Source organism: Pseudoliparis swirei, chromosome 4 (assembly GCF_029220125.1).
Source record: "Pseudoliparis swirei isolate HS2019 ecotype Mariana Trench chromosome 4, NWPU_hadal_v1, whole genome shotgun sequence".
NCBI lineage: Eukaryota > Metazoa > Chordata > Actinopteri > Perciformes > Liparidae > Pseudoliparis > Pseudoliparis swirei.
In genome coordinates, this window is record NC_079391.1 from 33,626,075 (window position 1) to 33,642,743 (window position 16,669).

The window sequence follows — 16,669 nt, forward strand, 5'->3', positions numbered from 1 at the left end:
GCATAGACTTCTATACAACCAGAGGAGTCTCCCCTGGTGGTCAGGAGAGAGAATGCAGTTTTACCACATGCAGCACAGACTTCAGAAGGTTTTCGTCTGATGTGAACATAGCTTTTGTTTGTTTGTAATGTCACAGATCGTGTTGTTGTTGTTGTTCTAGCTCAGTCGGACCCCAGCAGCAGGCTGTCCACGTCTCCCCCTCCCCCGGCCATCGCCGTCCCCCTGTTGGAGATGGGCTTCTCTCTGGGTCAGATCACCAAAGCTCTGGACGCCACTGGTCAGTCTTCACTCCTTTCATTTCATTCTTTTACAGATTATTAAAGTAAAGCTTAACAAGCGAGCGGGGGTCACATGTCGGGTCACATGTCGTCGTCTCAGGCGCTCGAGGGGAAGCCGACGCCCAGAACATCACGGTGCTCGCCATGTGGATGATCGAGCATCCGTGCGCCGAGGACGAGCACGAAGAGCCTCACGGAGAGGACGGCGGCGGCAGCGGCGTGGGGGGGCGGGGCTCCGACTGCCCGGGAGCCACGGCCTCTTCTGGAGGGAAGTCCCTGGACCGGAGCCCGTACCTGTGCTCCTCCCCCGGGGACATCGCCGACGCCTCGGAGATGGAGGAGGGCTTCAGCGAGAGGTGACGGAGATACACACATTTATATATAATTATATATGTAAGACGTGTCTGGTCTATAAGCGGTCTCTGTGTAGTCCTGAGGGTCTGGTCTATAAGCGGTCTCTGTAGTCCTGAAGGTCTGGACCAGGACCACCCGGCGGCCTCCAGTGGGCTCAGAGGACGATCCTCAGTGGGCAGGAAACACAGATTTGACCTCGCTGCCCGAACACTGCTGGCCAGAGCTGGTGAGGACTCTCTCTCTCTCTCTCTCTGTCTCTCTCTCTGTCTCTCTCCCCCTCACTATGATACTCTCTCTCTCTCCCTCCCCACCCCCCCCAGCCGGTCTGTACCGGTCGGTGCAGGCCCACCACAGCCAGTCCCGCCGTGAGGTGTCCCTGCAGCAGGACCCGGGTGCCCTGTACGACTTCAACCTGGACGAGGAGCTGGAGATGGACCTGGACGAGGAGGCCATGGAGGCCATGTTCGGCCAGGACCTGGCGTCCGACAGCGACATCCTGGGAATGTGGATCCCGGAGGTACTGGACTGGCCAACATGGGTGTGTGTGACTCTAAGCTCTGCCGGAGGGCCGCCATCACGCCGTGACCCGCCGCCCGCTGCTCGGTCGCCCTCTGAACCCCCGTCACGTGGAGGGGCGTGTCTTTGATCGTCCCTTCAAAATAAAAGTGCTGCTCCTCTGTGGAGACGGAACCAATCGGGACTAGAAGTAGAGAACTCAGTTATCAGGACACGCATCATAACAAAGAGTAGAAAACAAGAGGAAAACTATAGGAAAACAATATCATCTAAATATCCAACATTGATTCCAAGAAAGAAAAGTTTATTCTTTAACTCTTGACATGTCTCTCTCTCGCTGCTCACTTCCTGGACTGACGTCACATGACACAGGAGCTGATATCATATAGGTTTCTGATATCACAATGTTTAGCTTCTATTGGCTGCTTTTGTTTGTCGCACATGATGCGTTCAAGGACCGTGGGAATAAGATAATAGTGACGGATAAAGAGTGTAGTTTTGGTGATTTAAAAATTTTTTTTAATTGGGTTCAGAGGTTAACTGATGCTATTACCTGCACGCTGACGCCCTCTAGTTCAAGAACACCTGAACGCCCCCTAGCCCCCCCCCCCCCTCATGGCATGAATGAAAGACTAAACTCTTTAAATAACTAAACTCTTCATGGCTGTCGCCACTTACAACTCATCAATGCAAAGCTCTCATTGGTCCGTGGAGGCGGCACCACTCTATTGAACACCTGTGTGTGTATATCTGTTTGTGTCTCTCTGTGTGTGTGTGTGTGTCTCTGTGTCTGTGTGTGTGTCTCTCTGTGTGTCTGTCTGTGTGTGTCTCTGTGTCTGTGTGTGTCTCTATGTGTGTGTGTGTGTGCTCTGCCCTCGCAGCACGTGTGTGAGGCCGACGACCGTGACGAGGTGGTGGTGTGTGAGCTGTGCGATGCCAGCGTGGTGAACTTCAACCAGCACATGAAGAAGAGTCACGCCGGCTGCGGCCGCAGCGCCAACCGCCAGGGTTACCGTAGCAACGGGTCCTACGTGGACGGCTGGTTCGGCGGCGAGTGCGGCAGCGGCAACCCGTACTACCTGCTGTGCGGCGGCTGCAGGGACAAGTACCTGGCCGTGAAGAGCAAGGCCGCCGCGCCCGTCCTGGAGAGGTAGACGTGTGCGTGGCGTTCAGGTTCATCCGGAGGAAGAGGAGGTCTGACTCTGTGTGTCTCCAGGTATAAAGGTCAAGCTCCCGACCTCCTGGGGAAGCAGGACAGCGTCTACGAAGGTAACGCCACACGGCCTCCTGAAGATCTCGCTGTGGTTCGCGGCGTGTTGCTGTAAAGGGGTGTGTGTGTGTGTGTGTGTGTGTGTGTGTGTGTGTGTGTGTGTGTGTGTGTGTGTGTGTGTGTGTGTGTGTGTGTGTGTGTGTGTGTGTGTGTGTGTGTGTGTGTGTGTGTGTGTGTGTGTGTGTGTGTGTGTGTGTGTGTGTGTATAGAGGACTGGGACATGCTGGACGTGGACGAAGACGGGAAGCTGACGGGCGAGGAAGAGTTCGAGCTCCTGGCCGGGCCGCTGGGCCTCGGCGAGCGCCGGCTCATCCCCGAGGCCGTGCAGTTCCACGACAGCGACCCGCTGGGGGCCTCCGTCGCCATGGTGACGGCCAGCAACAGCATGGAGGAGACCCTGCTGCAGATCGGTGAGGACCAGGGACCAGGAACTGGGACCAGGAACTGGGACTAGGACCAGGACCCGCAGCGGCGCCGTTTTTTAATGACATTGAAACTGTGCGTGTGCGTGTGCGTGTGTGTGTGTGTGTGTGTGTGTGTCTGTGTGTGTGCAGGCTGCCAGACCTCGGTGGATAAGTGCCCGTCGGGCCGGGTGACCCTCGGCGAGCAGGCGGCCGCCCTCCAGAACCCTCACGACCGCGTGATGGCGCTCCGGAGGGTGACGGCCGCCGCCCAGGTGCTGCTGGCCCGGACCATGGTGATGAGAGCCCTGTCCCTGCTGTCCGTCAGGTAACCGGCCCGAGGCGGCCAATCAAAATCAAGCAAGGGGCGGGCCTTGCCGCCCGGCCGTGTCCTGGTTCTGTCCGCTGGGTCATTCTCGACTCCGCCCCCTGCAGCGGCTCCAGCTGCAGCCTGGCCGCCGGCCTGGAGTCTCTGGGTCTGACCGACATCCGGACTCTGGTCCGGCTGATGTGTCTGGCGGCCGCCGGCCGGGCCGGGCTCTCCGCCGACCCGGTGTCGGGCTCGGGTCACGGCGAGCGGCCCCGCGGCGCCGCCAAGGCCGGCAAGCCCGCCTCCTGTCTGGCATACCTCAGCACCGCCGTGGGCTGCCTGGCCTCCAACAGCCACCACGCCGCCAAGCTGCTGGTGCAGCTCTGCACTCAGGTACCGGGGACTGGGAGACTGGCCCGCTGAGATTGCAGTGAGACGCGGAGAAAAGTGTGAAGTGGTGCTCTTCGCAATAAAACATCTTTGATGGGGCGTGTCGCGTCTCGGCCAATCAGCGTTCAGATGTCCACAGCGTTTGCGGGTTCAGGTTAGCTTGAATGTTAGCCCGCTACATCTGCTGCTGTCACGCTGCACGGTGTAGCGATGCTAACAAAGTACCCGTACGTTAAACACGATGTGATTTAGCATATTTTTTGTATCGATACTTCATTAAGAGAGCGATCAGAGCTCACGCACTGCTCCGTGTCGAGCTGTCTGCGCACACTGCGCTGCGCAGCGCTCACAGCGAGAGAAGTGGCGCAGCTTTAGAGACTTCGGCTTAACCCTTGTGTTGCCTTCGGGTCAATTTGACCCGATTCAATGTTTCACCCTCCTGTCGCCTTCGGGTCAATATGACCCGATTCAATGTTTAACCCTCCGGTTACCTTTATATTTACTAACATATTTTACCCTTGAGGTCAATATGACCCCAGCTATTAAAATCTCCAGAAAATTATTAGAATTAATATTGTTTTCCAAGTTTAAGTGTGAGGTACTTTATGTTTGTTTGTTGACTCCCGAAAGAACACCGACATTAAACATTGAATGGGGTCAAAATGACCCGAAGGCGACAGGAGGGTTAAAGAATAAAAAGATGCCAGAAGTGAAATGTTTCAGTCTGTAAAGTTGTGTAACTCTCCAGCTGCTCATCCTGATGAACTGTGTATCATCTGGTCAGAGACTAACGGCCTCATAGTGATAATCAATGCTATGATTGAACCATGTAGTTTCATTCATATCTGGCTGTATTAATACTAATATTACTGTCATTTGTTAAGTGTTGAAAAAGTTGGTAAAAAGTGAACCATACAGATGTTTTATTTATTATTATTATAGATAAATATACCAGTCTCGTATTTATGGTACCATATTGTTTTTATGGTATTGTATTGAATTCTGGTATCGGGTATCATGATATTTATGGCAGGTATGTAATATGTATAGAAGTTATAATATGAGTATCGTGACAAACAGGTAGAGACAGAACAGATTCAGGGAGAAGTCCATGAGGACTGTTCAGGCAAAAAAGTTGGTTCATGAATGACTTTAACCATATTATATATAATCACAATGTATATTTGTTATTACTATCATTATAGGGCTGCGTCAGAGCGGAGGACCTTTTGTTCTTAAACTGTTTATTATCATTATTTAGATTTGTGGTCAGAACAATAAAATGACTGTAGTTGTGGTTCTAAAAGCTTTGAGGCTTCAAACAACGTGGATGTGGTGTGGTGACAATAAAAATAAAAAAATCACCTGCACCCCCCCCCCCCCCCCCCCCGTTGTCACCTTTTTCACCCCTCATGAGTTTGCAGGTATGCACAAAGAAAGTAGAAGAAGAAGCATTGTTTTCCTTTAGTTGTCTTAATGTTCTATAATAAATGTTTGTGTGTCCCTGAGAGGAGAAGGTGCTTCCTGTTGGTAGCGGAGGGCGGGCCTTTATTTAATACTGCTTCCTGTTGGTAGCGGAGGGCGGGCCTTTATTTAATACTGCTTCCTGTTGGTAAAGACATGAATCCTGCTCTCCAGAACCTGATCTCCGCGGCCACCGGCATGAACCTGACCACGGTGGACGACCCCATCCAGAGGAAGTTCCTGCCCAGCTTCCTGCGTGGCGTCGCCGAGGAGAACAAGCTGGTGACCTCGCCCAACTTCGTGGTCACGCAGGCGCTGGTGGCCCTGCTGGCTGACAAGGGGGCGCGGCTCCGCCCGGCCTACGACAAGGCGGACGTGGAGAAGAGAGGTGGGTGTCGCCGCGTGTTCCATTCAGCCATCTCATCGTTGTGTCGGTCGTCTCTGGTTGCCATGGTTTCCGTCCCCTCACTCACGCGTCCACCCTGTTGCCCCCCCCCTTCTCCGTGCCGACCAGGTCTAATTGCCCACTTGTATGCCCACCCCTCCCATAACCCCCCCGCTGTAGGGCCCCTGGAGCTGGCCAATGCTCTGGCGGCCTGCTGCCTGTCCTCTAGGCTGTCCTCGCAGCACCGCCAGTGGGCCGCGCAGCAGCTGGTCCGCACGCTGGCGGCGCACGACCGCGACAACAACCACGGCCGGCCGCAGACCTTCGCCGACATGGCGGGGGACCTGAGGAAGTGCTCCTTCATCAAGCTGGAGGCTCACCAGAGCAGAGTGAGCCCCCCCCCCACACACACACGGTGCAGCCGGGGCTGGGTGCTAACTGGTCGTCCTCTCAGGTCATCACCTGTGGGTGGAGCAGCAGGAAAGGCCTGCTGGCCACCAGCGGCAACGACGGGACGGTGAGGATGTGGAACGTCACCAAGAACCAGTACACGCTGCAGCAGACCTGCATCTTCAACAAGGAGTAAGGTCATGAGACCAGGAACCAGTAACTAGGAACCAGTAACCACTAACTAGAAACTAGGTACCAGTAACTAGGAACCAATAACTAGGAACCAGTAACTAGAAACCAGAGACCAGTGATATATATTTATATATATATACTTATATATATAAATATATATATATATTCATATATATATATAGAGAGAGAGAGATTTATATATATATATACTTATATACATATATATTTGAATGCAAAAATAAATACTGATATAAATATATATTTATATATCAAGATTTTTATATATAAATCTGTATACTTATATAAATAGATATATACTTTTATACATATTAATATATTTATATATATATAGATAAATAAATCTATATTTATATACATGAATGTGTGTGTGTGTGTCAGTGACGGCTCCTCAGAAGACGGCGTGTCGGGCCTCGGTTCCCCCAGCGACCCCTGCATGTCTCCTCTGGCATGGAGCGTCACGGGGAAGTACCTGGCCTCCGCCATGGAGAAGCTGGTGAACATCTGGCAGGTCAACGGTGAGCTCAGCCAGCTGCGTGCTGGGACCTGTTCACGGTGCTCAGCTGACTCTAGACCAGCTGCGTGCTGGGACCTGTTCACGGTGCTCAGCTGACTCTAGACCAGCTGCGTGCTGGGACCTGTTCACGGTGCTCAGCTGACTCTAGACCAGCTGCGTGCTGGGACCTGTTCACGGTGCTCAGCTGACTCTAGACCAGCTGCGTGCTGGGACCTGTTCACGGTGCTCAGCTGACTCTAGACCAGCTGCGTGCTGGGACCTGTTCACGGTGCTCAGCTGACTCTAGACCAGCTGCGTGCTGGGACCTGTTCACGGTGCTCAACTGACTCTAGACCAGCTGCGTGCTGGGACCTGTTCACGGTGCTCAGCTGACTCTAGACCAGCTGTTATATGTTAGTGGGCGGAGCTTAAATTCCTCATTACGTTTAAATATATTTTAAATATGTGTTTAACGTGTAACAGAATTTTTAAAAAGCGCTCTAGTAAATAATTTAATCATAAACAGGTTGGTGGTATAAATATGAACCATAATGGTCAATGAAGTCCATTAACCTGTGACCTTCTCCTTCCTTCTCTTTCTCCTCCTTCCTTCTCCTCTTCCTCCTCTTCCCCCCCCCCCCCCCTTCTCCTCTTCCTCCCCCTCCTCTTCCGCCCCCTCTTCCTCCTTCCTTTTCCTTCTCCTCTTCTTCATCCTCCCTCCTCCCCCTCTCCATCCTTCTAATTCCTTCTCCTCTTCTTTCCCCTCCTCTCCTCCCCTTCGTCTTCCTCTTCTTCCCCCCCCAGGCGGTAGAGGCCTCCTGGCCGTGCAGCCCCACTGGGTGTCGGCCCTGGCGTGGCCCCAGGAGGAGGCGGAGTCTCTGTGGCTGGGCGAGCCCCGAGACCTGCTGCTGGTGGGCCGGATGGACGGCTCTCTGGGCCTGGTGGAGGTTCTGGACGCCTGCAGCATGCGGCGCACCGAGCTGGAGCACTGCTACCGGAAGGACGGTGCGGACCCGGACCCGGTCTTCTTGGGGGCGGGGCACACGGTGTGCTGACGCTGTGGTTCCTCCTCAGTGGCCGTGATGCACGTGGCCTGGTACAGCGAGAGCCGGCCGTTCGCCGTCGGCTACGCGGACGGGAAGCTGCTCATCGGGTCCACGGAGCCGCTGGAGAACGGAGCCATCGTGGTCATCGACGCCCACAAGGTGAGGTCGCCACGGCAACGGACATACGCTCAAGAGTTTCTCCTTTTACGTCTCATGACCATGAGAACATGTAAACATGCATTAGATGACGTGTGGACATTAATCACAACATGTTCTCTTTCTTATTTACATATATACGAAACATCTAGCTCAAATGTAGCATTAGCATCTCATCACAATACATGTACAAGTTCATTCAAGAATAAAGTCACTAAACATGAAGTCAAAACCCAAATAAAACACAAAGTACCTCATGAACACCGTCAGCTAACGGACTATATACGAAGTCATGTCACGATATTTACTTCTACTTCCTGTCTCGCCGGAAGTCCTTCAAAATAAAAGGACCCAAAACATACAAAGTCACTTACAAGATGAAAGGCTTACGGGAAACAGTCCAGTTGGGACTCTTGGTGAGACGTCCGTTGTCTCAGCGCCAGAAGCTTCTGAAACGCTGGCTCTCTGTTCAGGAGTCCGTCTCCAGCATGAAGTGGAGCCCCAACGGTCAGATCCTGCTGACCTGCGCCAAGGAGGAGACGGTGAAGCTGTGGGCCGGGCCGGACTCCCACGGCTCCGGCTGGCGCTGCCTGCAGAGCCTCCGTCACCCGTCGCCGGTGAACGGCGTGGCGTGGTGCGGCCTGCCGGGACGCGGCCCGAGGCCCCTCGGCATGTTGGCCACGTAGGTGCTCGGGCGCGCACCGTATCCCGGCGGCCCGGCGGCTTTAACGGTTTTGCGTCTCCGTGTGCTTTGCAGATGCTGCCAGAACGGCCACGTCTCCGTCTGGACCGCTCCTCAGAACATCTCCGGCTTCCCGGACTCCTCCGAGGGATGCTGGGAGAACGAAGCCCGGCACAAGTTCAGGGTACTGCCGAGCTTCCGTTTCAACGCCTCGGACCCGAAACCCCGAGTTCATGCCGTCTGACGAGCCCGCTTCCTTCTCTCACCTGTCCCACCTACCTGCAGTACCCCCGGTGGTCGGGCAGAGGGGCGACCTGTGTGCTCCAGCTGAAGGGCCACATCACCCCGGTGAGGACGCTGGCCTTCAGCCCCGACGGCCTGGCCCTGGCCTCTGGAGGGGTGGGGGGGCTCATGAACATCTGGTCCCTGAGGGTAAGACGCTCACAAGATACCCGGCACCGACTAGAGGCCACACAGCTGGTTCACAGTGGGTGTGTGTGTGTGTGTGTGTGTCCAACAGGACGGCTCCGTGCTCCAGTCAGTGGTAGCCGGTTCTGGTGCGATCCAGAACATTGTCTGGATCCCAGATGTGGGCGTCGCCGTCTGCTCCAACAGGTCCAAGGTACCTCATCTTTCTCCTCCACACTTTTTTATTTGTTCCTCGCCACAATAAAATCAATATTCATTTGTTCCTCGCCACAATAAGATGGATATTTATTTATTTCTCGCCACAATAAGATGGATATACATCTGCTCTCTCTTCCAGGACGTGCTGGTCGTGAACTGCTCCAAGGAGTTCATGGCGTCCAACCACGTGCTGGCCACGTGCCGCACGGCCCTGAAGAAGCAGGGCGTCGTCGGCCTCAACATGGCGCCCTGCATGAGGGCGTTCCTGGAGAGGCTGCCCCTCATGCTGCAGGAGCAGTACGCCTACGAGAAGGTACGAGCTCTGCAGAGGCCTCTTCACACGCATGTCATACACACAGATATATATAAGATATATATAAAAAAATATATACATATATATAGAAATATGTGTTATATATATTTAAATATATATTTAAAAAAAATATATATATATATAAAGAAATATATATATAAATATATATATATAAAAATATATATTACAAAACATTTTCTACATATTTTTGGGAACTTTTTCATATATATTTAAAAAAGGATATTTTACTATTAATATTTGTATATTTTATATATATATATATATACAGTATATAGATACCCTAATGACCCTAATGAGGATAAGCGGTATGGATGGATAATGGATGATATAATTTTATTTCCAAATGACAGACATTCTTTTGGTGGATTTCCATATTGTTTACAACAATATTTTTTTTCACATATTTTGCAAATAATATTTTTAAAAAGCCGTTTTCACCCATTTTTTCCACATAATATTTTTAAAAAGCCGTTTTCACCCATTTTTTCCACATATTTCCCTATAAAAGTTTGTCCGTGTTAGATAGAATTCACTCACTCCAGCTGTTGATGTTTCCTTTGGCTCCTCCCCCTCCAGCCCCACGTGGTGTGTGGCGAGCAGCTGGTCCACAGCCCCTACATGCAGTGCCTGGCCTCGCTGGCCGTGGGGCTCCACCTGGACCAGCTCCTGTGCCGTGCCCCCGCGCCACCCAACCTCCGCCACTGCCCGCCAGAGTCCGGCGCGGCCGTGTGGAGCGCCGGCGAGTGGGCGTGGCTGGACTGCTTCTCTACCACGGTGAAGGCGGCGGAGGCCCTCGCTCGAGGCACCACCTTCTCCGAGTCGTTCTGCGTTCCCGACCTGGAGCCCGTCCCCAAAGACGAGATGGCTCTGCTCATGGTGAGGGAGGCGGCTCGTTATTACCCCATTATATAACATATACATATAATAACAGCCTTTGCTCTGTTCTCCAGGACAACAGTAAATGGTCTCCTGGGATGGATGAACAGATCATGTCCTGGGCCACTTCCAGACCAGAGGTACGGAGACCAGACCAGATTCCCTGTGCTCAACAGGTAGTATAATAATAAGTGTGTGTGTGTGTGTGTGTGTGTGCGTGCGTGTGTGCAGGACTGGCACCTGGGGGGGAAGTGTGACGTGTACCTGTGGGGCGCCGGGAGACACGGCCAGCTGGCCGAGGCCGGCAGGAACATCCTGGTGCCGACCACCGCCCCGTCCTTCTCCCAGGCTCAACAGGTACTGCTCTATGTTGGTCTGTCCTCGCTTGACAAATGAATGTGTTCTTATTAAATTGTTCTTACATTTATTTATTTTATTTATTTATTTTATCAACATTTCAGTTTTCCACCTCAATGTAAAGGTGCTCGTATTATTAGCTAGAGATAATATTCCCTGGGCAGGTTATTACAATGTAGTTACCTCTGTCTCCTCCCTTCCTCCTCTCCTCCTTCATCCCCTCCTCCCTTCCTCCCCTCCTCCTTCCTCCCCTCCTCCTCCTCACCCAGGTGGTGTGTGGTCAGAACTGCACCTTCGTGATCCAGCCCAACGGGACGGTGCTGGCGTGCGGCGAGGGAAGCTACGGACGCCTGGGGCAAGGAAACTCTGACGACCTCCACCTGCTGACGGTGGTGTCTGCTCTCCAAGGTACACACACACACACATACATACATACATACATACATACATATACACACATAGACACAAACACACACAAACATACACATACACACACATATGCACACACATACGCACACACATACATACAAATGCACATACACATATATATACACACATACACTCACACAGACACACACACAGCAGAAGACCGAGGTCCTGACCCCCCCCCTCCCCCCAGGCTTCGTGGTGACCCAGCTGGTGACGTCGTGCGGGAGCGACGGTCACTCCATGGCGCTGACGGAGAGCGGCGAGGTGTTCAGCTGGGGCGACGGGGACTACGGCAAGCTGGGCCACGGCAACAGCGACCGGCAGCGCCGCCCGCGGCAGATAGAGGCGCTGCAGGGGGAGGAGGTCGTGCAGGTGGGTCCGCCTCCATGGGGGGGGGGGGGGGACGCCGCCTCGTTGTTTACCACGTTGTGTTGTTGTTCAGATGTCCTGCGGGTTCAAACACTCGGCCGTGGTCACGGCGGACGGGAAGCTCTTCACGTTTGGAAACGGTGACTACGGCCGACTGGGTCTGGGGAACACGTCCAACAAGAAGCTCCCCGAGAAGGTCACGGCGCTGGAGGGGTACCACGTGGGCCAGGTAGGAGCACCAGAGTACTACAGGTGTACTATACTGTGTCGTACTACGTGGGCCAGGTAGGAGCACCAGAGTCCTACAGGTGTACTATACTGTGTCGTACTACGTGGGCCAGGTAGGAGCACCAGAGTACTACATGTGAACTATACTGTGTAGTACCACGTGGGCCAGGTAGGAGCACCAGAGTACTACAGGTGAACTATACTGTGTAGTACTACGTGGGCCAGGTAGGAGCACCAGAGTACTACAGGTGTACTATACTGTGTCGTACTACGTGGGCCAGGTAGGAGCACCAGAGTCCTACAGGTGTACTATACTGTGTCGTACTACGTGGGCCAGGTAGGAGCACCAGAGTACTACATGTGAACTATACTGTGTCGTACCACGTGGGCCAGGTAGGAGCACCAGAGTCCTACAGGTGTACTATACTGTGTCGTACTACGTGGGCCAGGTAGGAGCACCAGAGTACTACAGGTGTACTATACTGTGTCGTACTACGTGGGCCAGGTAGGAGCACCAGAGTACTACAGGTGAACTATACTGTGTCGTACTACGTGGGCCAGGTAGGAGCACCAGAGTACTACAGGTGTACTATACTGTGTCGTACCACGTGGGCCAGGTAGGAGCACCAGAGTCCTACAGGTGAACTATACTGTGTAGTACTACGTGGGCCAGGTAGGAGCACCAGAGTACTACAGGTGAACTATACTGTGTAGTACTACGTGGGCCAGGTAGGAGCACCAGAGTACTACAGGTGAACTATACTGTGTAGTACTACGTGGGCCAGGTAGGAGCACCAGAGTACTACAGGTGTACTATACTGTGTAGTACTACGTGGGCCAGGTAGGAGCACCAGAGTCCTACAGGTGTACTATACTGTGTCGTACCATTTTCTACCTGTGAGGCGAGACTACTGACTACTTGGATCCTGCTAAGTATCTTCTTTAAACTAGTTTTATCTGCTAAAGTTACTGTTGTATTTGTTGTTTAAAGCTGCTAGATTGTTAGTCTGTCCTGTTTTAAGGAGTTGTTTTGGTAGAGAGGTGTGTCCTGTGTTCCGACACCTGAATCTTCACTGATTGGACGAGCGATCGTCACCTGGTTTCTATTGAGTGTCATTTGAATACCAAAAGCCAAGGGGCGGTGTCAACGCGGCTGGAGGTAATTGGCACTAACTTGGGCTCATAACCGGGTGGGGTTTTTCGCGTCAGCTGTAGCGTCAGCGTGACTCATCGGACGAAGACTCGGGAGGACAAAGACATAGGAGTCTTCCGTTGGAGTCAAGACTCGGAGGACAAAGACATAGGAGTCTTCCGTTGGAGTCAAGACTCGGAGGACAAAGACATAGGAGTCTTCCGTTGGAGTCAAGACTCGAGGACAAAGACATAGGAGTCTTCCGTTGGAGTCAAGACTCGAGGACAAAGACATAGGAGTCTTCCGTTGGAGTCAAGACTCGGAGGACAAAGACATAGGAGTCTTCCGTTGGAGTCAAGACTAGAGGACAAAGACATAGGAGTCTTCCGTTGGAGTCAAGACTAGAGGACAAAGACATAGGAGTCTTCCGTTGAGTCAAGACTGGAGGACAAAGACATAGGAGTCTTCCGTTGGAGTCAAGACTCGGAGGACAAAGACATAGGAGTCTTCCGTTGGAGTCAAGACTGGAGGACAAAGACATAGGAGTCTTCCGTTGGAGTCAAGACTCGGAGGACAAAGACATAGGAGTCTTCCGTTGGAGTCAAGACTCGGAGGACAAAGACATAGGAGTCTTCCGTTGGAGTCAAGACTCGGAGGACAAAGACATAGGAGTCTTCCGTTGGAGTCAAGACTGGAGGACAAAGACATAGGAGTCTTCCGTTGGAGTCAAGACTCGGAGGACAAAGACATAGGAGTCTTCCGTTGGAGTCAAGACTCGGAGGACAAAGACATAGGAGTCTTCCGTTGGAGTCAAGACTCGGAGGACAAAGACATAGGAGTCTTCCGTTGGAGTCAAGACTCGAGGACAAAGACATAGGAGTCTTCCGTTGAGTCAAGACTCGGAGGACAAAGACATAGGAGTCTTCCGTTGGAGTCTTCGGGGGTGGCTGAGTATTTCCCTTTTTTTTTTTTTTTTTTTTTTTTTAATATGTGTGTCTTTTCCATACCTGTGCGTATCTCTACTCGTAGTTACTATAGGACTCGCTCATTCATGTACCGGAACCCCTCCTCTGTTATCCTTCCTACCCGTTCTACTCACACCCAGCACCTGGTCACAGGAGGCCTCTGGAACTGTCAGTCAGCCAACCGCAAGGCCGACTTCATCTCTGGCTTTGCTGTGGAGCAGTCGCTTGACTTCCTGGCTCTCACTGAGACCTGGATCACAGCAGACAACACGTCTACCCAGCTGCTCTCTCCTCTGCCTTCCCCTTTAGCCACACACCCAGACCCTCTGGTCGGGTGGAGGTACAGGTTTACTCATCTCACCCACATGGTGTTTCTGTCCCTACCGCTTCCTCTTTATCCCACTGACTTTTGAGTTTCATGCGGTGACCGTTACTCATCCGGTTCAACTTCACATTGTTGTTCTCTACCGTCCCCTGGTTCTTTGGGTGATTTCTTGGAAGGCTAGACGTCCTCCTATCGAACTTCGTGGAACACGGCCGCTCATCCTTCTGGGTGACTTTAACATCCAGACAGAGAAGTCATGTGATCTCTTACTCTTACTGTCTTCCTTTAACCTCTCACTCAGTCCCCCCCTCCTACTCACAAAGCCGGCAACCACCTTGACTACATTTTCACAAGAAACTGCTCTACCTCTAACCTCACTGTGACTCCTCTCCATGTCTCTGACCACTTCTTCATCTCTTACTCTCTCGCTCTCTGGTACTGACAACCCACCCATATCTACAGACTCTGCACCTGTACGCGCAACATTCGCACCCTCTGTCCCTCCTCTCTGGCCTCCTCTGTCCTATCTGCTCTCCCATCAACTGACTGCTTCTCACTCATGCATCCTAACTCTGCCGCAGACACTCTCCTCTCTTCCCTGTCTTCATCTCTTGATTCTCTTTGTCCTTTTAAGACACGACAGGTTCGGAAATCCTCTCCGGCTCTGTGGTTGTCGGACTCGTCGCCGAGAGAGCCACCCTGCGGCCCGGAAAGAAAATGGCGAATCGAATCAAGCGGAAGACTTGCTCTTCTATCAATCTCTCCTCTCCTCCTTCTCTTCCTCTATCTCTGCAGCCAAAAGCTCGTTCTACCTGACCAAAATTCAGTCTTCCTTCTCTAACCCCAAAAAACTCTTCTCTATCTTTTCCAACCTCCTTGGTCCCCCTCCTCCTTCCACCCTTTTGCCGAGCCACTTTGTCGACTACTTTACAAACAAGATAGACGACATACGCTCCTTTACAAATCCATCTTCTATCACCTCACCAACACTAACTTCTTCATCCCCTCTCTTTCCTCTTTCACCCCTTGTCTCCCAATCAAGTTCTTAGCTTGGTGACCTCCGCCCGACCGACCACCTGCCCTTGACCCCGTCCGTCTCCCATTCTCCAGGCTATTGCTACTGACCTTCTGACCTTCCTCACCCATCTTATTAACAGCTCCCTCTCAACTGGCTGTTTCCTAACTCTCTGAAGGAGGCGAGTCAACCCTCTCCTGAAGAAACCCACGCTCGACCGTCTGAAGTCAGCAACTACAGACCGGTCTCTCTTCTTCCTTTTCTCTCCAAAACTCTGGAGCGAGCTATCTTGAGCCAAGTGTCCTCCTATCTCCACAGTAACAACCTTCTTGACCCTCACCAGTCTGGATTCAAGGCCGGCCACTCGACAGAGACGGCCCTCCTTGCTGTCTCTGAGCAGCTTCACACTGCTAGAGCAGCCTCTCTCCTCTGTCCTTATCCTTCTCGACCTTTCTGCAGCATTTGACACCGTGAACCACCAGATCCTGATCTCTTCTCTTCAGGACCTGGGGATCTCAGGCACTGCACTCGCTCTTTTCTCTTCCTACCTTAAAGACCGCACCTACCGGGTAACTTGGAGAGGATCTGTGTCTGATCCTTGTCCTCTCACTACTGGGGTTCCTCAAGGCTCCGTCCTGGGTCCCTCCTCTTCTCTCTGTACACAAATTCTCTCGGCTCTGTCATTCGTTCGCATGGCTTCTCCTACCATAGCTATGCTGATGACACCCAACTGATCTTCTCGTTTCCACCGTCCGAAACACAGGTGGCGGCACGAATCTCTGCCTGTCTGACTGACATCTCTCAGTGGATGTCTGCTCACCACCTGAAGATCAACCCTGACAAGACTGAGCTACTATTCCTTCCAGGGAAAGGCTCCCCACCCACGACCTGACTATCACCTTCAACAGCTCTGTGTTGGCCCCTACCGGACTGCCAGGAACCTCGGGGTGACACTCGACAGTCAACTCTCCCTGACGGCCAACATCGCTGCGACAGCGCGTTCCTGTAGGTACATGCTGCACAACATCAGGAGAATACGTCCTCTTCTTACTCAGAAGGCGGCGCAGGTTCTGATCCAGGCTCTGGTCATTTCACGCCTCGACTACTGCAACTCCTCCTGGCTGGTCTACCTGCTAAGGCCATCCGACCCCTGCAGCTCATCCAGAATGCAGCAGCTCGACTGGTCTTCAGCCTCCCGAAATTCACCCACACCACTCCGCTCCTCCGCTCTTCCACTGGTTACCGTGGCTGCTGCATCCGCTTCAAAACACTGGTCCTGGCGTATCGTGCTCTGACGGATCGGGCCCGTCTACATCCGGGATATGGTCACACCGCACCCCGGCACGTTCGCTCCGCCTGCAACAGCCAATCGACTTGTGACTACTGCACCTCGAGCTAATCACTCAATCCAGACTGTTTGCTGTCCTGGCTCCTCAGTGGTGGAGCAGGCTCCCCACTGACATCAGGACAGCAGAAAGTCTCTACATCTTCCGTCGGAGACTGAAAACACACCTTTTCCGACTATATCTGGATTAAAACACAGATTAGCACTTCAGTGGCACTTAGATAGCACTTACTTATGGTACTTTTGTAGTTCGACTATGTTGAGGAAATGTTACTTCCTGTATTCTTGTTGTTCTTAGTTTGTACTCTAGGTTGAAATG

General features: G+C 52.5%; 1 protein-coding gene across 7 annotated transcripts in view; it reads left to right on the plus strand.

Moving 5' to 3' along the window:
• herc1 (HECT and RLD domain containing E3 ubiquitin protein ligase family member 1) overlaps nucleotides 1-16,669 on the plus strand; it is a 61,443-nt gene that overhangs the window by 30,773 nt on the left and 14,001 nt on the right. For 5 of the 7 annotated variants that reach the window (XM_056413230.1, XM_056413225.1, XM_056413224.1 and 2 more), the window contains exons 42-67: nucleotides 161-277; nucleotides 379-634; nucleotides 743-858; nucleotides 953-1,170; nucleotides 2,030-2,298; nucleotides 2,365-2,417; nucleotides 2,628-2,828; nucleotides 2,973-3,147; nucleotides 3,255-3,522; nucleotides 5,158-5,371; nucleotides 5,498-5,757; nucleotides 5,823-5,950; nucleotides 6,350-6,486; nucleotides 7,269-7,469; nucleotides 7,539-7,669; nucleotides 8,140-8,348; nucleotides 8,424-8,532; nucleotides 8,634-8,780; nucleotides 8,869-8,970; nucleotides 9,115-9,288; nucleotides 9,886-10,185; nucleotides 10,260-10,325; nucleotides 10,417-10,542; nucleotides 10,812-10,950; nucleotides 11,162-11,343; nucleotides 11,414-11,569. In XM_056413230.1, coding sequence (XP_056269205.1) covers nucleotides 161-277; nucleotides 379-634; nucleotides 743-858; nucleotides 953-1,170; nucleotides 2,030-2,298; nucleotides 2,365-2,417; nucleotides 2,628-2,828; nucleotides 2,973-3,147; nucleotides 3,255-3,522; nucleotides 5,158-5,371; nucleotides 5,498-5,757; nucleotides 5,823-5,950; nucleotides 6,350-6,486; nucleotides 7,269-7,469; nucleotides 7,539-7,669; nucleotides 8,140-8,348; nucleotides 8,424-8,532; nucleotides 8,634-8,780; nucleotides 8,869-8,970; nucleotides 9,115-9,288; nucleotides 9,886-10,185; nucleotides 10,260-10,325; nucleotides 10,417-10,542; nucleotides 10,812-10,950; nucleotides 11,162-11,343; nucleotides 11,414-11,569 — 4,454 coding nt within the window. The remainder of the gene's footprint in view (nucleotides 1-160; nucleotides 278-378; nucleotides 635-742; nucleotides 859-952; nucleotides 1,171-2,029; nucleotides 2,299-2,364; nucleotides 2,418-2,627; nucleotides 2,829-2,972; nucleotides 3,148-3,254; nucleotides 3,523-5,157; nucleotides 5,372-5,497; nucleotides 5,758-5,822; nucleotides 5,951-6,349; nucleotides 6,487-7,268; nucleotides 7,470-7,538; nucleotides 7,670-8,139; nucleotides 8,349-8,423; nucleotides 8,533-8,633; nucleotides 8,781-8,868; nucleotides 8,971-9,114; nucleotides 9,289-9,885; nucleotides 10,186-10,259; nucleotides 10,326-10,416; nucleotides 10,543-10,811; nucleotides 10,951-11,161; nucleotides 11,344-11,413; nucleotides 11,570-16,669) is intronic. The other 2 variants (XM_056413229.1, XM_056413226.1) reach the window with 2 other exon arrangements.